General features: G+C 40.3%; 1 protein-coding gene across 2 annotated transcripts in view; it reads right to left on the reverse strand.

Annotated features, from left to right (window-relative positions):
- LOC126259885 (calcium-binding mitochondrial carrier protein SCaMC-2-B-like) overlaps positions 1-23,104 on the reverse strand; it is a 249,877-nt gene that overhangs the window by 32,808 nt on the left and 193,965 nt on the right. For both annotated transcript variants that reach the window (XM_049956957.1, XM_049956958.1), the window contains one exon: positions 5,359-5,517. In XM_049956957.1, the coding sequence (XP_049812914.1) occupies positions 5,359-5,517 (159 nt within the window). The remainder of the gene's footprint in view (positions 1-5,358; positions 5,518-23,104) is intronic.

A 23,104-nucleotide genomic window follows, 5' to 3' on the forward strand; every position in this document is an offset into this window, starting at 1 on the left:
TCTTGTATTATTTTTGATGAAATCTTGCTGGATTTTGCAGAGTCTGTTGTTGTCATATTCCCATTTTTCCTTTCTAATTATTTTTTATGTTTGTTTTTGGGTTTTAAGAACGTTTTCCCAGTTTTCTTCAGTTTTGTGACTGCTAAATTTTTTCCACCCAGTTATTCGGTTGTCAACTGCTTGATCGCAGGTTGCGTTCCACTAGCGATGTTTCCTGGTGCGTGGGGTTGTCCTAATTTGATTGTTGTTGTTGTTGTTGTTGTGGTCTTCAGTCCAGAGACTGGTTTGTTGCAGCTCTTCATGCTACTCTATCCTGTGCAAGCCTCTTCATCTCCCAGTACCTACTGCAACCTACATCCTTCTGGTGATTCTTGAACCAAGTGTTAGCTATGATTAAGTTATGCTCTGTGCAAAATTCTACCAGGCGGCTTCCTCTTTCATTCCTTAGCCCCATTCCATATTCACCTACTACGTTTCCTTCTCTTCCTTTCCCTACTATCGAATTCCAGTCACGCATGACTTAAATTTTCGTCTCCCTTCACTATCTGAATAATTTCTTTTATCTCATCATACATTTCATCAATCTCTTCATCATCTTGATGGCTTCCTGAATTTTCTCTGTTAGTTTCTTCCAGTCCATTGATTTTTCCTGATTGATTTGCACGATGATTGTTCTTTGTTGAGGTTCAGATATTCTGGATCTGGTTTGGTTCTTTTCGGTGGCCTTTTTAGCATTCTGTTGGGTTGGAATTTTGTTTTTATTTGAAGATGATGATGATCTGATTCAAAGACACCTTGTGGGGTCTGACATTTAGAATTTTGTTTATGTTTTCTTTGGAAATTTCAACTTGGTCACTTTGCTATTCACCCTGTCTTAAGACTGGGTGATCCCCACGTGGTTAATTTATGTGCAGGTTTTGGAAAACGGCGAATCCAGTTCTGAAAAGTGGTAGTTTGTCTCTTACTTTTAGGACATGTTTGCCCTTGTAGCTCCTGTAATTAGCTGTGTTAAAGTGCCCTTCATCCATGAATCTTTTCTCTTGCAGTGCAGTGATTTTCAGGTCAAATTTTCCCATTGTGTTGGTGAGTTGCTTTTTTGCCTGTTATAGTGAGGGTGCTCACATTAATTGTGCCAATAAAGTTTTTACACTTCGTTTTGAGTGTGTGAGAAGTCTTTTGAGAAGCTCCGATTCTTCTCCAAATGGTGTCCCTGATCCCCCAGAATCCAATGATCAGGTGAATCCAGTCTATTGACTGGTGTCAGGGGTAGTGATTCTGTGGTCCTCTTTTCCACCATGCATTCAAATTGAATTTTGGTATTTGGGGTGATCTCTATTCTTTCCTTTCTCAGACGTTATGTATGGTTAAAAATGGAAAGTGACGCAGACCTTGATCAAGCGTGACTTCCTGTATGGTGTATGTTACATAGCATTTAGAAACTTTCGGGTAATTGGACATTTATCAATAATTACAGACTTCTGTAGTTGTATATACACGTTTGGATGTAGCTGTATTGCATTGATGTACTGGTGGATATTGTGTGGTATGACTCCTGTAGTTGATAGTATAATCGGTATAATGTTAACTTTATCCTGATGCCACATTTCCTCGACTTCCGCAGCCAGTTGGATGTATTTTTCAATTTTTTCTCCTGTTTTCTTCTGTATATTTGTTGTATTGGGTATGGATATTCCGATTAATTGTGTTAATTTCTTCTTTTTATTGGTGAGTATGATGTCAGGTTTGTTATGTGGTGTTGTTTTATCTGTTATAATGGTTCTGTTTCAGTATAATTTGTATTCATCATTCTCCAGTACATTTTGTGGTGCATACTTGTACGTGTTGTTTTATTAGTTTATGTTGTATGGCAACTTGTTGATGTATTATTTTTGCTACATTGTCATGTCTTCTGGGGTATTCTGTATTTGCTAGTATTGTACATCCGCTTGTGATGTGATCTACTGTTTCTATTTGTTGTTTGCAAAGTCTGCGTTTATCTGTTGTGGTATTGGGACCTTTAATAATATGCTTTCTGTAATATCTGGTGTTTATTGTTTGATCCTGTATTGCAATCATGAATCCTTCCGTCTCACTGTATATATTGCCTTTTCTTAGCCATGTGTTGGATGCGTCTTGATCGATGTGTGGCTGTGTTAGATGACACGGGTGCTTGTCACGTAGTGTTTTCTTTTTCCAATTTACTTTCTTCGTATCTGTTGATGTTATGTGATCTAAAGGGTTGTAGAAGTGGTTATGAAATTGCAGTGGTGTAGCCAATGTATTTATATGAGTGATTGCTTTGTGTATTTTGCTAGTTTCTGCTCGTTCTAGAAAGAATTTTCTTAAATTGTCTACCTGTCCATAAAGTAGGTTTTTTATGTCGATAAATCCTCTTCCTCCTTCCTTTCTGCTTAATGTGAATCTTTCAGTTGCTGAATGTATGTGATGTATTCTATATTTGTGGCATTGTGATCGTGTAAGTGTATTGAGTGCTTCTACGTCTGTGTTACTCCATTTCAGTACTCCAAATGAGTAGGTCAATATTGATATAGCATAAGTATTTATAGCTTTTGTCTTGTTTCTTGCTGTCAATTCTGTTTTCAGTATTTTTGTTAGTCTTTGTATATATTTTTCTTTTAGTTCTTCTTTAATATTTGTATTATCTATTCCTATTTTTTGTCTGTATCCTAGATATTTATAGGCATCTGTTTTTTCCATCGCTTCTATGCAGTCGCTGTGGTTATCCAATGTGTAATCTTCTTGTTTAGTGTGTTTTCCCTTGACTATGCTATTTTTCTTACATTTGTCTGTTCCAAAAGCCATATTTTATCATTTCTGAATACTTCTGTTATCTTTAGTAATTGGTTGAGTTGTTGATTTGTTGCTGCCAGTAGTTTTAGATCATCCATGTATAGCAGATGTGTGATTTTGTGTTGGTATGTTCCAGTGATATTATATCCATAATTTGCATTATTTAGCATGTTGGATAGTGGGTTCAGAGCAAGGCAGAACCAGAAAGGACTTAATGAGTCTCCTTGGTATATTCCACGCTGAATCTGTATTGGCTGTGATGTGATTTGATATTATTTGAATTTCTTTGGATACTACGTGTGGTTTTCCAATTTTTCATTACTATGTTTAGGAGCTGTATCAATTTAGGATCTACTTTGTATATTTCCAATATTTGTAGTAACCATAAGTGGGGTACACTATCAAAAGCTTTTTGGTAATCAATGTATGCATAGTGTAGCGACCTTTGTTTAGTTTTAGCTTGATATGTCACCTCAGCATCTATTATCAGTTGCTCTTTACATTCTCGTGCTCCTTTGCAGCAGCCTTTTTGTTCTTAATTTATAATTTTGTTCTATGTTGTATGTGTCATTAATTTCTGTGTAATGACTGAAGTTAATATTTTGTATATTGTTGGTAGGCATGTTATGGGGCGATATTTAGCTCGGTTTGCTGTGTCTGCTTGATCTTTAGGTTTCAGATAAGTTATTCCATGTGTAAGTGTATCAGGGAATGTGTATGGGTCTGCAATAACTGTTAAATAATTTAATTAGATGTGAATGTGTTGAGGTGAACTTCTTTAGCCAGAAATTTGCTATTTTATCTTTTCCAGGGGCTTCCAATTGTGAGTAGAATTAATTGCTTGGGCGACTTCATGTTGGAAAATTATCACTTCAGTCATTTGTGGTATTATCTTGTATGTATCTGTTTCTGCTTGTATCCACCGTGCATGCCTGTTATGTTGTACCGGGTTTGACCATATGTTGCTCCAGAAGTGTTCCATGTCTGTTATGTTTGGTGGATTGTCTATTATAATGTGTGTGTTATCTATTGTCTGGTAAAATTTCTTTTGGTCTGTGTTGAATGTTTGGTTTCGTTTCCTTCTATTTTCACTTTTTTTGTATCTTCTAAGTCGTTTGGCCAATGCTTGTAATTTCTGCTTCTTTTCATCTAACTGCTCTATCGCTTCTTTTTGTGAGATTTTACCTAACGTTTTTCGTTTTTTTTCTGACATTTCATTTCTTATAAATTGTGTTAGCTGTCCGATGTCTTTTCTCAGTTTTTCTATTCTGATCTGTAGCCTGTGTTGCCATGCTGGTTTTGTGGGTTTCTTCTGTGTGTTGGTTGGTTCTGATCTCTGCCTAGTGTGTATATTTAGTGTAGTGAGTGCTCCTATATAAACCAGTAGTTGTAACTCTTCCATAGTTGTATTTTCATTTATTTTGCTGTGTGTGATTGTGTTGATAGTTGTTATTGTTGTTTCAACTTGTGGGTTATTTGGTGGTCTATGCAAGAATGGTCGAATGTCTATTTGTGTCTTTGTATTCTATATATGTCAGCTGAAATTTTTCTTTTATATCTAACATGTGTGTCACTTCGTGTTCTATTTGTGCTTGTTCTGGTGTCTGTCTTAAGATTTCGTTTTCCTCTGATTGTTTAATTGATGCGTGTTGTTCTTTGTTTGTTTGCTCTGGCATGTTTGAGTCCATTATTGTATTTTCTTCTTCTTCTTCTTCTTCTGATTGCACATTATTTTGTTCCAGTATTTGTTGTACTAGTTGTTTGATGTTTTCTAATTCTGACTGGGGTAACCTGTTATTTTTTATTATTACACGGATCTGATCAGCTAGTCGTCGTCCTGTTAAAAATTTTAATTCTGGGTATCTGGTAATAAATGTTGTGTATACTTGTGATCTGTATCCAGTTGTGTTGGTTAACTTCATCTGACCATCTCATCCTCTGTCTTTGTTTTCCTTCTAGAGTGGTTGCAGGAAGCATATACTGCAAAACACCTCTATTTGGATTTAAATCATTTTCCGTGTGGCTAGCAGTGTTGTTACCATTGTGGACGGGCATAGGGTTCAAGCGTCGTCCCCGACCATGACAGCGCTTGTCCGAGACTTCATTAGTCCTGTCCTGAACCAACTAATCACACTAAAAGGGGGGTTAGCCCTATTAGTGGTTTGTTCTTTTCGTTGCCTTTTACGACTGGCAGAACATACCGGAGGCCTATTCTTTTCCCGGGCCTATGAATGTAAACACTTTACTGAGTCCATCCCTTTTAACTAATCACTTTGTCACCATCTTGCTAACAGAGACAATGAATGTTGATTGCATGTGAACTCATATATAAAATGAGATCTTTACATTTTTGCCTTTTTGATTAAGGGCAGTAGGTCTTCTCAGTTATAAGCCTGGTGTAAACACAGTTAGAATGAAATTTGTGACACACATTGCAGAGGATAACTGAATACCATGAAATGGGTTGAGTCACGGCATGGAGACTGAAGTCTTAAATAACAAAACAAGTGCAGACAATACAAAAAAAGTGGAAACAATGTAACTCACCTGGAGGTAAACTTTCAGTCTATCAAGAGGAGCAGTACATGTCCGTGAAACTGCTCCTGCCATTCCTCCAGCTACAAGATGGCGCCACCACATCCCTGTGTTCATCTCCTTCTGTGAGAAGTCATCTGGTACGCTCATATCCTCTCCAATATCGAGATACTGAAGAAATTAAATTTTGCATTAGTGTACATCTAAGCTACTTTTAGTAATAGGACTACACTCTGTTGGCAAGTCTTAAGTCTCCGAAAGTAGTCTAAAATCCACACATTTCAGACAAATTACAGCATATTTTATCTTTGCAGTGCACACTGTCTTTCATGGCCTTATATTAAATACTCCATAAAATTAGACATGTGGAAGAAATAGTTGCAGCAAACCAAAACCTTAAAAAGAAATGTGAATCCTAACACGAAACAGTAAATTATGAACGTATTCTGTGTAGTAATTAAGATATTGCTCCCTGGTTTGATTTTCTGAACAATGGGGTTAGAGCGCTCCTGTTATGTTAGAGAAATTAAAAAGCTGCGATAGTATGGAACTGAAAGCAGTACAGAGGAAGGTGAACATTAAAAGCTGGCTCAGTATTGGTTCTCCTGGTCATTTGAAATTTGTGGAATAAGGTTTTCCACAAAAATTGCTTCTTTCACTTAATGAACTTTACATCTAACAGTGGGGACAGATACATTCATCCAAGAGTTCCAAGCCACATGGAACATCGCTTAGTTCTACATATGTGAAAACATTTTGGCTCTATTGTTATGAATTCAGCTTCATGAGAAGACTGCATATGAGATATCAAGAATTCTTATCCAGCATCAGGGAAGACAGTGTTTACGAAAGTTTAGTGTTCATCCAAAATATTAAAAAAAGATCCACAAACACACACTATGTGATCAAAAGTATCCAGACACCTCACTGAAAATGATGTACAAGTTCGTGGCGTCCTCAATTGGTAATGCTGAAATTCAATATGGTGTTGGCCCACCCTTAGCCTTGATGACAGCTTCCACTCTCACAAGCATACGTTCAATCAGGTATTAGAAGGCTTCTTGGGGAATGGCAGCCCATTCTTTGTGGAGTGCTACACTGAGGAGAAGTATCTGCACTGAGGAGAAGTATCTATGTCAGTCGGTGAAGCCTGGCACGAAGTCAGTGTTCCAAAACATACCAAAGGCTTTCTATATGATTCAGATCAGGACTCTATGCAGGCCAGTCCATTACAGGGGTGTTTTTGTCGTGAAACCACTCCGCCACAGTCCGTGCATTATGAACAGGTGCTCAATCATGTTGACAAATGCAATCACCATCCCCAAATTGCTCTTCAACAGTGGGAAGCAAGAAGGTGCTTAAAACATCAATGTAGGTCTGTGATGTGATAGTGGCACACTAAACAACAAGGGGTGCAAGCCCCCTCCATGAAAAACACGACTACACCATAACACCACTGTCTCCAAATTTTACTGTTGGCACTATACACGCTTGCAGATGGCGTTCGCCATACCCACACCCTGCCATCGGAATGCCACATCATGTGCACTGATTCGTCACTCCACACGACATTTTTCTGATGTTCAGTCATCCAAAGTTTACACTCCTTACACCAAACAAGGTGTTGTTTGGCATTTACCAGCTTGATGTGTGGCTTATGAGCAGCTGCTCGACCACGAAGTCGAAGTTTTCTCACCTGCCACCTAAATGTCATAGTGCTTGCAGTGGATCCTGATGCAGTTTGGAATTCATGTGTGATAGTCTGTATAGATGTCAACCTATTACACATTCTGACCTCTATAACTGTCGGCGGTCTCTGTCAGTCAACCGACTAGGTCGGCCTGTAAGCTTTTGTGCTGTACATGTCCCGTCATGTTCCCACTTAACTATCACATCGGAAACAGTGGACCTAGCGATGTTTAGGAGTGTGGAAATCTCGTCTACAGATGTATGACGCAAGTGACACACTGTGACAGGACCACGTTCGAAGTCTGCGAGTTCTGCGGAGCACCCCATTCTGCTCTCTCACGATGTATAATGACTACCGAGGTCGCTGATATGGAGTACCTGGCACTAGATGGGGGCACGGTGCACCCAACATGAAAAACTTATGTTTTTGGGGGTGTCTGGATACTTTTGATCACGTAGTGTAGCATTTCTTGGTGGTTGACTGTTACATTTGTTGCACACTAATTTGTTGGTTGGTTGAAGCGGTGGGGAAGAGGGTGGCTAAGGGCCCCAAACAATGAGGTCATCAGTTCCTTCATCCAAGAGTGGTGCCTCCAGAAGTAAACACATCCATTGAGAACATTTTCTGGGCTAGTCAGGAAATGTGCATAATAGTTAAAGTGACAAGGCTAAAAATGTAAGGGACATATTTTGTACTACCAATAATAAAAGTAAGATGAAGGAGATTGGAAAGTCAGCAACCTGCCGCTGTCCCATTCCTGATCCATTACCATCAAGAGCTCCCACTATCCAATGAAGTGCGACACCTGCTCTGGACGTGTTAATGCATGCGCACCACCAGTCCTTCTACCTGGTACTCTGAACATGCTTACACGTAGGCACGTTCAGAGTACCAGGTAGAAGGACTGGTGGTGCGCGTAAACATGTTCGGAGTACACAGGGACAGGCACAAAGGTGCGTGCATTAACATGTCCAGAGCAGTTAAAGGACTAGAATAGAAAACTGGGTGCGACAGAAAAATAGACAAACCAAATCTAAAAGTGATTAAAAAGAGTAAGATAAGGATGAAATGAGCCTGGTGAAATAGGTAGGGTCCCCATAGCCGAGGAAAGGGGGGGGGGGGGGGGGAGGAGGAGACACTGTCACGTTTAAAACTGAGAACCAGTTCAACAGTTACTGAATAAGTCATCAATACAAGAGGCAACCAGTTTGAAACTCATCCTTAGCAAGGAGGCCAAAAGGAGGGCGGACTCCACAAAGACAGTTCCTGTCTGTCTGGTTCCACAACCACAATGTGAGGTTTGCTCGTTACACAAAATAAACTGTGAGTTAACCTGGTATTACCAATGTGGAGACAACAAAGAACATGGGATTCCCTCTGGCAGAGGCAGAAGGCAGAGAGCCAGGCCACAGATGTCTCCTAGATTGTGTGGAGTTTATTAGATGGGGCAGGAGAGATCTCATGTGCACTTGCAAATTGGCACCTGGGTTCAGCAAAGCGAATGGGGAGTGAGTATGTGTTTCTCTAGCCAAATGGTCAGCCAGTTCTTTTACCAAGATAACCACATGTTTTGGTGAAGACAACTGAGCAGGCAATATGAAGAAGATCTGAGAGGTCTTGAATACTGGAGACCAAAGGGTGACAAGAATAACATCAGTCAATAGTGTGGAGATTGCTCACTGAGACAGTAAATATTAAAGCACTATCAAGGGATGCCATTTAATAACATGAAGTGCTCTGCTAATGGGGTCAGCTTTGCTGTAAACACACTACATGTTCCCATCAACAAATGGCATCACATAGCGGCAGGATATGTAAAAGCATATTCAGTTTGATCCACTGTCTTATAGCTGTGGGTGGAAAAGATGGTAGCACTCTGGATTTCTTGAAGAACTGGATGTAACAGATGCTGAAACTTCATGGGGGCAACCTTGGAAGAGATTGGTCCAAATCCGTGGTCTGAGTAGTATTTAAGGAGGAGTGTGCAAGAAAACACAGGGAGCACATTCCAGGGAGGTGAGATGGGGATCTTGGCAGAGGGAAGCGAGGCGCATTCAAACTGGTAATCCCATCTGATGGCATGAATCAGGACGAAGACAACACTCGTAATAAAGACAATGGGATGTGTGGGATGATATGGGCATTGTCGAATGTTGACTGCATAGGAGAACAACAGCCAAAGCCACTGAATCTGATGGGGGAAGATCCCACTTCAGCTAGAGGACTGTTTATGAGACTAGGCCAAATGCCACTGGTGTCCAGACGCATGCCACAGTTGTGAACTGGGTCTAACAGTTTCAAAGCTGAAGCAGCCATTGAGTCATAAACCTGGCTACCATAATCCATTTGGCACAAAACCAGGTCCTTGTAAATACAGATAAGAATAGCACAATTCACGCTCCAAGATGTGAGTAATGAGGCAGAGGATGTTAAGCTTCCATATGCAGCTTGTCTTTAGGTGACAGATACGGGACTGCCAGGACAGCTTTTTACCAAAAAGGAGGCCCAAGGAATGAGAATGTCCTACAATGTCCAGGTGCTGCATGCCTAAGTAGAGTTCCAGGACAGATGGACTATGGTGCGCAGAAATGCATGACCTGTGTTTTATAGCAGAGAAATGGAAGCTGGGAAAGAGCCCACACAGAGGCCTACCTTTTTTGGAGCTGTACCAAATGCAAAAATCGTTGACATACAATGCACATGTGACCAACAGTCCAACAGAGGTCACTAATCCATTAATGCCACTGAGGTAAAGAGTGACACTCAACACAGAGGTTTAGGGAATGCCATTCTCTTGTACATGTGGGAAACAAATCACCTATCTAACACCACTGTTGGAGGTCAGTATGAAGGTGCAGCTACGCCACTTTACAGTGTCGTTTCTCCTGAAGGATGGATAGAGTCAAACACACACTGATGAGGTACTATGATTGCTCAGCAACACAGGGATGTTATTTTGAATCACTATATCAGGTGATTATCACAACTAGGAGAAGGAATTATTATTCAAATATGCTACAACACAGGAACCATTTTCATTCGTACATGTTCAGAGCATAATGTCTGAACAATGAGGTGGTTGGTAAAGATTCAAGAACTTTACAACACTGAGCTTAATTGAATCACTGTTGGGTAATGCTCAGATAAGGTTATCTGCCTTACAGGAACCATTAATAATTGGTGAATGTTCTTAAAAAAAAGTGGAGTGAGGTGAGAGAGGAGATGCAGATAAGCTATTGAGTTTAGATCCTAGAGAGGAGAAATCAATCACAAGTATAAGCTTTCAATAGGTCTGCAAGAAATTACCGGGCAGAAAAAAAATTGGCAACACTCCTTGCAGAAGTTGGGAAAAAATGGGAAGAAATCTGATTAAATTTAAAGCTTTGACTTACAAAAGGCATACTCAGACAGTGCAACTAGTAGAGCACTACGTGTGAAAGTTGGGAAACTAGGTCACGATTCAGAGGAAAATGTTTAAAAGAGTGATCGCACCTTAACTGAATTAATGAGTCAGTTATTGGCAGTATTTATGCTGTGCATGACTGAATACAGATAAAACGGCAAGTTCTTCTCAATGACAAATAGATATAAAGGTCATCCACAAGACCATACAGAGTTCTAGAATTTATGACTTGTGTATATTGTATTCCACATAAATGTTATGTTCAGCACATTAATTTACTTGCTTCATGTATAATGAATATTTGTTGTATAAATTGTTTTCAGAAAAACTGAATGATTTCTTCATGTGACAGCACAAACAGAGGTACTATTAAAAGAAGCTATCGTAACCAATAAACCGAAGAAACATGCATGCAAGGATTGGAAACAGTATTAGTGCAGAGGAAGTTTCCAAGAACACTTCCTTTCTAATCTATTACACCAATGTGGTAGGAAAGGAAACAAATATTATGTCTGATTTATAGAGATCCAGGATGCTACTACAAATCAATAAAAGATGCTTGGGGTCAAAAACTTTGCACTGACATTACTGTTGCTAATCCAACCATACAACGGTGCCTCAGTTGTATACACATGAATATCTCAGAACTGCACTAACTAATTAACCAGACATCCAGAAGTAATGAAACATACAACTAAGATGACAAATCAAAAATTCATATACTTGTATGATATTGCCTTGATGGCCTGGAACAATTAAATAATGGCAGGCAGGCAGTAGATGTAACTTGCTCTGACAATTTCTTGACAGAATAAGTAAAACGTCACAGTGCCATCACTACCTTACAATAACAAATAGAATGAAAGAATCTACGAAGAAGTGTCAGTTGCTACCAGCAGCAGAGAGTGACTCCTGATACACAATACATGTTTTCTGTGACATTAATCAAAATTTGTAAATGTGGAAACAAAACTGATTTATATTGTACATTACTTATTTTTCAAATATCTTAACAGTAGAGCCTTTTCTTCCCATGCAGCAATGTTTTAATTATAGCAACAACGTCTGAATGCATACTTGAATTATCAGTTATTAAACTTAATTTCCATAGCATATGTTTTAATCATAGCGACAATGTATGAATGCATAATTGAATTATCAGTTACTAAGTTTAATTTCCATTTTTTTTATCTAAAAAGAAACAGGTTATATACGGGTTACTGGATGCAGATATTTCATTAGAGTAAACAGTGTACCTCTTTAACCAAGTTTCATAAACAACACTTTAGGGCAGAAAGGAACAGAATTTCTATAGATGAAATAATGGGGGAGTTTTAGAATACGCCAAAATTAGCTGCTTAGACATTGATATGGGATTAGGGAGAACCTGAATCTTTGGACTGTTTTTTTTTTTTTTTTCCCTACTAAAAGATGTATGCAACGGTTGTAGGTGCTCATCGTGACCACCATTTACTCTCTGCAAGAGTAATCGACTGCACAGAGTGGGGGTATGTGAGAAAGGAGGGGTTGGTTACAGACGCATGCGCTCATGCAACACACAGGGATTGCGCTCTGAGCACAACACAAAGCATCACAAAACTCAAGCGAAGAGAAATGGTGTCTCCGTCAAACAAGAAAACTAACTGGGCGTATTTTACTGTTCACTTATTTTTTTGTGAACTACAGCTACATTACTTAACCTCGACTATAATATCTTGCATATAAAACCCATAAGACGGGGGTTCGAGTATGTCCATGTTGCCGAGCAGGATCAGTAGCTCCCTGATGCCAACTAAAGTTGGAGCGCGCGCAGGTGGTAAGGTGAACGTCAGCCAAATCCCAACCCACTCAAAGGCCAGCTTTCATCAGGCAAAGATCCTCCCATGCAGCTCACTGGCATGGATCCACAATTGAGTGTGACACCAACTGACGGTCAGTATGCATCGGACCACCAATGAAAGCACTTCCGTAAGTTTATCACGAGTTCTTCGCAATCGCCCATGTTTACTGCTCACCAAATTCCAGAATAGTACTGGGGATACAATGCGTGCACGAGAATTGTTTGGCGACACTTCAAAGGTCAGCACGGCGCCACGAGTCCTTTTTGAATAATTCCTTAACTTTAAAGCCAGTAAAGCCCTTTGTACCCTAAATTTCTTCTTTTATGCTTATACACGTTCTTCCTCTCAGGGTACGCCACTGGCACGTGTGGCAATAGTTCTTGGAAAAAACATGTTTTTACTTGTTTCTCTGACATTACGGTCTCTTTCCAACATTCTTCGGAAGTAACTTTCTGTTCACGGAAAACGTAAAGTTCTATTCATTTACAACGCCTTCAGTATTTGATTACACTGTATCATTAAGATTTCCTTCTAATTTCTTATCAGTTGTCAGAAATGTATTTAGCTGGTGCAATGCCCGTTTCTTTCCTCTTACTGTTTGCTTAAGTAAATAGCGGCGCGCCTCAGATGTCATATTCCTGCGCTACCCTGTCCCACAAAGAGAGAACAGCTAACGTTCAATCGTCAAATTCTTGTAGCTGTCTAATTTAGGTTTGTGTTGCAGTCATAGTTTCGACATTACGAGGGAGAGAGAGTATTTTTAGCATTTTTATCAATACTTTTAATGGGAATTTCTAATATCTACTTACAGATTGTGAGACACGAGTGGTATAGAGCTGATGTATGTTTAGTGATAGTTGCATTGCTTTTGGTATGTCCTTTCACTCTATCTAAGTAGTTCAATTTGTGGGATGGATGTAATGTTACCTATCCCGTAACGCAGATGACAGCTTTTGACTACGAACTGAAAGTGTTACAGAGTCTTCTTTCATAGTGTTTCCTTCAAACCCTGCAGGCCAATATTTTAGTTTTTAAGTCTAAGTAACACGTTTAGAATTTGCGCCCTCTGAAAAATATTGGGGGAAAACGAGCAACAGTTCCAGGTGATACATTCGAGTCAGTGTTGAGCATCTGTTAATTTGAAACAATTCGGAAACACAAAACCTCCAACTAATGCTGAAGAACTAAATGCAACTCATAATTACAATGACATATGGGAAAATAATGCAGGATTGGCCAACTAAAGGAACGCCATGCAAGGCTAGTTTCCAAGCAGCACGTAAAACGTCTGTTGTGACCATCCTCGCAAATGATAACGGCATATATTTTTCTACAGATAAAAATTAAAAACTTCGCATTTCAATCCAGATACAGTTCCGGAGAAACTATATCGGTGGCGGTTTACTTACGAAAACAGTGATCGTAAAAATTCTACAGCGTCCAAGTGACGTCATTATTCGCGAATAAGAAATCACGCACTGTAAATGAAGTGGATTATACTAGACTCTTGAACTCTGCGTCAAGACCTCTACTTTAAGGTTCAAATAAACATCCTGGTGAAACGCCTCATCAAAACAACTGCTCACATGTTACTATCCCTATGTAAAAATTCATTGCGCCTTCGTCCCACAACGATCGATAAATCTGAATAAAGTACGGGATTTTATTATCACAACAGGAGATCTTTATTAAATGCATTAAAGCGTAAATTGGTAATTATGGGCCGAAGTAACGCCTCTGCACTTATAAGGAAGATACATCCACAAACACTCTCAGCGTTAATATTTATTCTTTGGAGTCGCAGAACTTAATAAATAATGCCAGAGGAACTACAATATTCTGTCTAATGAAGCGTTCCCCAAAATAAAATAATAAAATAAAAAACCAATGCTCGCAAATTTTACAAATCAGATACGCTTTCCAACAGTTACAGCGAGGCGTTTCGAGTCTAAAATAAAATCAGCTTCGCATCTGTGGATTCATCTCTCCCATAACAATGTTATTAGACGGTCTCTAAAAGGAACGTCATGGCCAACACCACAGTGTGCAATACGTTAATTCATCTTTACAATCTTGATTTTATTAGTGTCAAAAATAAATAACTAGAAATATTTTTCAAAACTTCAGGGATGCTCAAATACCGTGGATCAATGTCCAACAGGGGCAAAGCAAGCTTTTTTGAAATTTCATACTGGCATTTTATTAAAATTTACAGAAAAGCTGCTGAGGGAATTAGAGGTGTGTTTGGACAAAAACTGACCACAGGATTTACGATCAGAAATTCCCAGTTCGGTTATTCAGTCAATAATAATGTTTGAACCTATGAAGAAATCTTACTATGCGAACGTACGTTTGAATGAGTGAATCATTTATGAATTCCGCTAGGCTAGAATTTTGCAACTGCTGTGACGTACACAAATTAACAAATTTGAGACAGCTCTTGATGGAATTTCGTGAATCTTAAACGGAATTGCGAGTGCAAAAATCATAACACTGTTTGAACTACCTATTTGGCATTGATATAACATAGAACTCCAACGGATTTTTTAAAAGAAGTGGGATTTGAATACAGTACAGACACTACTTTTCCTGTGGCACAAAAACACTAAAAATAAGATCGGTAGGTTGTAGTTCAAAGCATTGTCTACGTTGTAATCATAAGTGACGAAGTAGTTGCTCGAAGATGGGAGACATCGGCCGTGGCCTCGCTGAAAGAACTTCCCGGCATTGGCTTGAACATTTCAAAAAAATGGCTCTGAGCACTATGGGACTTAACATCTATGGTCATCAGTCCCCTAGAACTTAGAACTACTTAAACCTACCTAACCTAAGGACATTCACACAACACCCAGTCATCACGAGGCAGAGAAAATCCCTGACCCCTCCGGGAATCGAACCCGGGAATCCGGGAAGCGAGAACGCTACCTCACGACCACGAGCTGCGGACACTTGAACATTTCAACGAAGCCCCTAATAATCTGATTCAGGAAAGTCAAATGGCTATACAAACACATGAGGTGATATTTGTGGTGATGGGTTATGGTGGTGTGAAACCCCTTCCTCACTAGAGATGAAACACTGTTGGAGAAGGAAGTGCTACGGAATACTCACTCATGACATTACTGAAGGTATCTTAGAGATATTTGGTTCCAGTGATTTTCAAAATTAAGGAAAATCTAAATCAGAGTTTAATCGGTGACTTTAAAAAAAAATCTAGATCGTGTGTCAAATGTCTCTCAGCCCCTGTAGGCCTTCCACCTACCTACATTTGCACACATCTGGCAGATGGATTACGTGCTGAAGTTAACGAGTAACAGGAGAAATGGATGCACTAACATTAAATGTTTACAAGTTTGGTTTTATCACGGCAAAAAAGTTATATACAACAGCATAATTATTTCTTTGGGACTGCTTTGTGTGTGTGAATAACGCAATGGTACATGTTTGTTCTTGTTAAGCTAGTGTGAAGTATAGACGTCTGGGCAAACCATTTCACGAATTGTTGATACGTAACGATATTTAAAATAGGATCATACGCCAAGTAAAGTTATAATGCGTGAAACCAAACTGAAGAATGCTGTGTGACGCACTTAATTGTATTGGGATACATTAATTTGTTTTTAAACTGCTCTCTGAATTATTTTTTGTTTTTAAATACCTGCAATTTTTGAGATGAAGCGACGGAAATAATATACCAGAGCTCAAGAACTAATTTAATATGCAAAAACTGACCTGTAAACACTAGAAATGTCAGACTGTTTCTATATGGTACTTATTACAATGGTTTTGGTAACATACACATAATTTACAATCTAGCGGCTTACGGCATCAGTTGCGGATTAGTTTCTTTCGTCTTTTGAAAACTGATCTTTGAAATCTTGACCAGTAGTAACTTCTTATATGTGCAGTGATTGACATCGTCTCCTTATCTATTCTCCGTATTCTTGGAGCTCATGATTTTAATTAGAAACCACAAGCTACTAATGAAATTTTACTTCGAATGGTATACATAAACAAAACCGAACATAGTTGTTGCCATAAATTAACTTTCATTCCATCATGTGCATGACCTTTTATATATATAAAACATGGAAAACATTCAGATTGGTTGTACTTAGTGCAACACTAATATTTCTGGTATTACCCGATACCGAGGTGACCTCTTTCATGCTCTTTCAACCAATTCACTAACCCAACTTTACAGCATTAATTTTTTTTTACTTTTTCGTTTTCATACCAAAATCCTATTTCCTGCTGCTTAGTTTGTGGAAAAATTGAATCAATTTTGTGAAAGGCGCAACGTGTATTTTTTTTTTACTGTCATCTACAAAGCAAAATTATTTATTAAATACCGACAGTGTATGAGTGAAAAGAACTAGAAAAATTTCGATCAACCTCACTTACAAAGTACAAGTGGCTGATTGAAAATTTTCAGACCTATTTTGTTAGTGTGTTCATCACAGTATTGGTTATGTTTAAACATGAACAATATAAGTATGAATACACTTAGTTGCTGGAAAACATTATACTATTTGTCTTAATGCATAATTTGGCTTAATATTATTGAAGTGCACTCATGAATGTGATTTAAATGTGGTATCAGTTAGCTTTTATTCTGAATATAAAATTTTGATCACGGTTGAAGTCATTAAAAGGAACAACTACTACCAATGTGAGGTCAACCCAGCGCTAACAGCAGCGATACAGCTGAAGCGCCTGTTTAGCGAAGCAGATCGCCCTCGGCCATGTGTGAAGTGACACTGAATGTTACCTTGGGCAGGACCAATGAAGCACCGCGATGCACCCGTCCACAAATTAGCACAAAAGCTGTCCTCGTGAAACCACGAGCAAAAATATATAGCAACAATTTCCTCCGCTGAGAAAAGAGCGATATATATGGAGGCAGAACAGTTAATAGCCGTCAGCAATCACAAAGGAAATGAGTGGAAGAGGAAATGGAAGGACAATAGCTACAGAAACCAGAATTGTTTTATTAGCTTTAGATGAAAGGCGAAGTGTCCTACATTGTATCGATGGTGCCATGGAATTCTGTTTCTATTTTTATATTTTTTTCCATTTAGTATGTTTGTTGTTGTTGTGATCTTCAGTCCAGAGACTGGTTTGATGCAGCTCTCCATGCTACTCTATCCTGTGCAAGCTTCTTCATCTCCCAGTACCTACTGCAACCTACATCCTTTTGAATATGCTTAGTGTATTCATCTCTTGGTCTCCCTCTACGATTTTTACCCCCCACGCTGCCCCCCAATACTAAATTGGTGATCCCTTGATGCCTCAGAACATGTCCTACCAACCGATCCCTTCTTCTAGTCAAGTTGTGCCACAAACTTCTCTTCTCCCCAATCCTATTCAATACCTCATTAGTTAAGTGATCTACCCATCTAATCTTCAGCATTCTTCTGTAGCACCACATTTCGAAAGCTTCTATTCTCTTCTTGTCCAAACTATTTATCGTCCATGTTTCACTTCCATACATGGCCACACTCCAGACAAATACTTTCAGAAATGACTTCCTGACAAATCTATATTCGATATTAACAAATTTCTCTTCTTCAGAAACGCTTTCCTTGCCATTGCCAGTCTACTACATTTTATATCCTCTCTACTTCGACCATCATCAGTTATTTTGCTCCCCAAATAGCAAAACTGCTTTACTACTTTAAGTGTCTCATTTCCTAATCTAATTCCCTCAGCATCACCCGACTTAATTTGACTACATTCCATTATCCTCGTTTTGCTTCTGCTGATGTTCATCTTATATCCTCCTTTCAAGACACTATCCATTCCGTTCAACTGCTCTTCCAAGTCCTTTGCTGTCTCTGACAGAATTACAATGTCATCGGCAAACCTCAAAGTTTTTATTACTTCTCCATGGATTTTAATACCTACTCCGAATTTTTCTTTTGTTTCCTTTTAGTATGTATAAATGACAAATGTAATTCTGTATTTAGCATTTCCTTTATCGTTTATCAATTGCCTCTTGCAGCGCTTTAAAAAACTTCGAAAGCGTAATGTAATGAGAGACTTGCTATTTAACATACATTTACCCAAAAATGTTTAGAGGTGAGTTTGGTCAAAATTGACCAAATTATTTATCATCAGAGATTCCCAGTTCGGTTATTCAGTCAACAATGTTTGGACCAATCAAGAAATCTTACTATGCGAACTATCGTTCGAATGAGTGAATTTTAATTCAACGAGTGCTGTACCAACTGCAACAGCAAGCGACAATTAATGTAAACAAGGAATAACAGTAAGAGATGGTAAAAATTAGGTGCCGTTACCCTACTCACGCCTCGGAAAGGCCACCAACGACGCTGCCACCTTGGCACCTCCATCTGAACGGTCCGATCACCTCCCGCACTTTCTTTTGGCCTTACCCGTGTAGGGGTGTGGAGTTTGGAGCAAGTTGTAAGTACCAAACAAAATTTAAATTACTTTTTAATAATAAACACTCGAAGGCCCCAATGTGCTGAAAAGTTTCAAACAATGTTTCGAACATAAGAGGGTAAAAACTTATGAGAAACAGGGCGTATCTCGGTATTCCTACGGTACTCGGTCGCCTTGGTCTTGTCACCCGTGTCCTGCTTGAACATCCCGCAGTCAGCTGTAGCTTCGCTGCTTAGTCATCTACCACACAAATTTGCGAGATGCGGCACTATTCTGCTACGACAGTCAGGCGGTCCCTAACAGTTACACGAGGAGGGCAGGTTGTGGGAAAGTCATTACACTCTAGAAAAGTCATATAAGCTCTGAGATAAAATACGACTCGGCTGCGTAAGAATTACCACACTGCCAGAACAGAAAGATTGCGCAAACTGAAAGTGGAATATTTCTTACATGTGCTGCATCATTTTCATACTCTGCTCTCTACAGAGGGACTTGGTGTTTCCACCTTGACAAAAGTTGACGAGGTCTTCCTCCCTTGTTTTCTTTTTTTACAAGAAGTTTTGAACTGTTCATGTGGATCACAAAGGGAGATCTGAAACAATCTACCGCGAAACCACAAAATCTTTCAAGCGTAATAGGAATGGTTTATGAAAAACGTCTGTTGTCTTCAAAACTTTGCTTTTTACAAGTGCGTATTCAGTTTAACAACAACCTATACGAAAACAGTGAAACCCACTTTTGCAAATGATCAAACCCCAAGATTTCGTGGTAATGCGACTGCAGTCTGGGTGGCGTGGAACTTTCCTTTGTGCCTTGCCCCTCAATTACTGAGTCGATTCATGCCTTTGTTCCGTCGCCCATTTGTTCCGATATTGTGGCGGCACGGCATCCCAGCCGGTTATTAGCGAATAAACGTTTTTATCGCGCATGTAGTGTTCCTGTTTAGATCAGCGCTTTGAAAAAAATACACAGACCAATGGTCACGACGATGGCACTGCGCTATCACCTGGAACATCGACACTACGAAATGGGTTCGGGTACTGTAGTGCTAGCCTCCCTTCGCTGCTATAAGATACGGCAGAAATAAATAAAATTCATATAAACTTAAACGGTGTATAAATACGTCCGTATCAAAATCTTTAGTTGAAAGTAAGATAAAACAAAATGAAGAAATTTACGAAATTGTTTAAATTCCGTATTCCCGCAAGCGAAGACGCTACATCTGCAGTTAGTGCAACGTGCTGCTGTCACGAAACGTAAACCAGTTAAGCTTATTATTGAAGCGACAAGGAAGTTTCTCAGCGTCTGTCAACAAGTGAAGAACAAATAATGAGAAGCAGAGCTTAAGAACCTTCGACTCTTGCAGTACAGCAGTGTTCTGCAATAAACTCTTCTATAACTGAACTAACCAACAACAGAAAAAACTGCTCATTGCTGCCTGAAGATCAAGTCTGTAATTAGAATTTTGGGTCTATATAAACGAAGAAGTCCAGCAGTCGATAGGGTATCGGTGATGTGATGCACGTCACATAATTGTTACGAGAGATGGATTCAACCGTACTATGCAAGCACGATACTGGCAAAAATTCTGGAAAATCTGGCTCGGCTCTCTCTCTGTCTGTCTGTCTGTGTGTTTCCATTGTCTTCACTACTTTCCTAGCAATATTTTTAGGAACGCATCGTGAATAATCAAAAAGCGAAGCAGCAGTCTGCGTCTGTCTTGAGAACATGATTGCCTTGAGGCGAGGCATGACATGGAATTCGCCGGAATGATTCACCCTCGCCTCTCCCCTCTCCCTGTAGGCGCACGCGCCAATAGGCTGAGAGTTGCTCACTCACCTTTGAGAGGAGATTGTGCACAACGAGAATGATGTGCTGGCAGATCTCGCAGTCTGGAGCGGCCGTGGTGGTGGCCGCCACGGCTCCGTGGTGGACTTGCATGGCGCCGCGAGCACTGCACGCTTCCGCCGCGCTGGGCCTACTCGCGCTTACTGATAGCGTGGAGCTCTGCCCCTGGCTCCGCAGTCGGCGGTCTAATGCCCCGCCACTGTTACGTAAAGGTCTCCCGGCAAAGCGCCTGTCCTCGACAACAGCTGACAGTCGGTGCAGAGCTCACTAGCCAGCAGATCGGCGCTAACAGGATTTGATTCTTCCACGTGCTGCCGACGCAGCTCGTGTCGGCACGGAGCGCTTAACAGGATGTTCACTTTGAAAGCTAAGAATTAGAATCACAGCGTGCGAAACGCGCCTGGAGGGATGTCTTGTAATACTATACACTGTACGAACATCTTACATTATGTTCTAATGAAAGCTCAACCGATCGTCTAATCGTCATTAGCGACTGGAACTTGGAATAGGAGCAATTCCGAAGTTTATTTAAGTCTTCAGCTGGAAAGGAGTACCGCTGTATAACACGCAAAGTCAGTGTTAACAGCAATAGCAGCGTTGCGTTACTTAAACTATGACTAATTTTTAGATGGAGGCTTATAAACTGATAATCTACATTTACGTGGACAAGAAAATTTTTACGCCAAGTTCTGGGCATCGTGGAGTGGTGTGTGGCAGCATGTATCCACATCTACGTCTATACTCCGAAAGCAGGTGGTGAATAATGTTCCACCATTTAGCTGTGTTTTTAGTAAGTTCCTTGACTCTCCTCCGTCTCTAGGGGCTTCCACGTTTGAGAGTAAGTTCACGGCAACTTCAACAATATCCTCCAACATCACATCTCGAAAGTTGCAATTTTTCCGCCTTCCTCAGCGTCCAAGTTTCTGTCGAGTCAACGCACATGCTCCGAATATATTGATAACCCTAAACAATGTAACTATCTGCTTAATAGAATGCAATACAGTTATGATCCTACGTAGCAAGGCTCCGACAAGTTTTGGATAAAAGTTGCCGTAAATTACGGGCTTGTGGTATGTGGGTGCGGAGCTGGATCCGATAGAGCCTCAGATGTGATCCTTCAGTTTCAGATTAGGCGAATTTGAAAGCAATATCACTATCATGTTATTCAATCCACAGGTGACTGTTCTGGCCTTACGACACAAACAGTTGGCCCGCTGGAAGAAACCGTCACCATGGCAGAAGATGTGAAGAATGTAGAGAAGCAGGTGGACCGCTATAATGTTCACGGAGTTAGTTGGTTGATTTTGGGGGAGGGGACCAAACAGCGAGGTCATTGGTCCCATCGGATTAGGGAAGGATGGTGAAGTAAGTCAGATGCGCCTTTACAAAGGAACCATCTCGGCATTTGCCTGAAGCGATTTAGGGAAATCACGGAAAACCTAAATCAGGATGGCCAGATGGCGGTGTGAACCATGTCCTTAACATTGCGCCACCTCGCTGGGTGTTCACGTAGTTCATGTCTGTCATGATGCCTTCGATTACTCAAGTTCCATGGAAGCCTACGTGAATTTCCTCCACAGCATACAACTGCCGCTAGCGGCATGTGCCCGTGGCGCGGAACATACTTCATGTAGCCTTTCGAACGGACCACTGCTTATTCGGACACAACCACTGACCTGGGGCCGTATTCTGTATCTTTCGGCAGCTCTGCCGATAGAATCGGTAGGCGAGCGCACTGAGCGGCCTTGTTTTCGAAGGAGAGCCCTGACGTTAATTATGTAAACATTTCAGAAGCAGTACCGTAAGGTTCTAGTGAACCGAGACTATTATTACTCTCCAAGAGTCAACTAATCAAAAGGAAGCGGCCGTGGATCCGTGCATGCGCACTGCAGCGCGCACAGCGCCAGAAATGCGAAGCGGCTAGCAGCCGAGACAGGCGTGCTTTTCTTCGCAGTACCAAAAAAGTGTGTTCAGAATATGTCATGATGATGAAGTCTCATACTCCTTGATAGAGCATAGGGAACGATGCGGGAGACCCGCACCGCTGTACTAGGCAAGGTCCTAGCGGAGTTGGTTTCTCATTGCCTTCCTCAGACCATAATGGGGATGAATGATGATGAAGACGACACAGCACCCAGTCATCTCGAGGCAGGCGAAAGTCCCTGACCCCGCCGGGAATCGAACCTGCGATCCCGTGCTCGCGAAGCAAGAACGCTACCGCGAGACCACGAGCTGCGGACTTAGAATATGTAGTAGCGCTCAAATTTCGGCGACCACAATAACGATAGGGTATTTGATTGTGTTCTGGAAACTGTCATAAATGCCATATTTTATTCTCATTCACATCGACATATTGTTTTGGATTTTACGTTTCGGATTACGAGTTAGGAATGGTGTGTAGTACCACATTGTACAAATACGTCTATTAAAACACCCGAAATTTTTTTAAGAGAATGTCAAAGAATAAGAAGAGGCACAGAATGTGGTTGTAACTCGATCCTAGAGATCCAAATGACACAGTAGCCTACTTCCCTATACGATACATCAAAGATCAGAGTCTTAAACAAA

The sequence above is a fragment of the Schistocerca nitens genome, chromosome 5 (genome assembly GCF_023898315.1).
Source record: "Schistocerca nitens isolate TAMUIC-IGC-003100 chromosome 5, iqSchNite1.1, whole genome shotgun sequence".
Classification (NCBI taxonomy): domain Eukaryota; kingdom Metazoa; phylum Arthropoda; class Insecta; order Orthoptera; family Acrididae; genus Schistocerca; species Schistocerca nitens.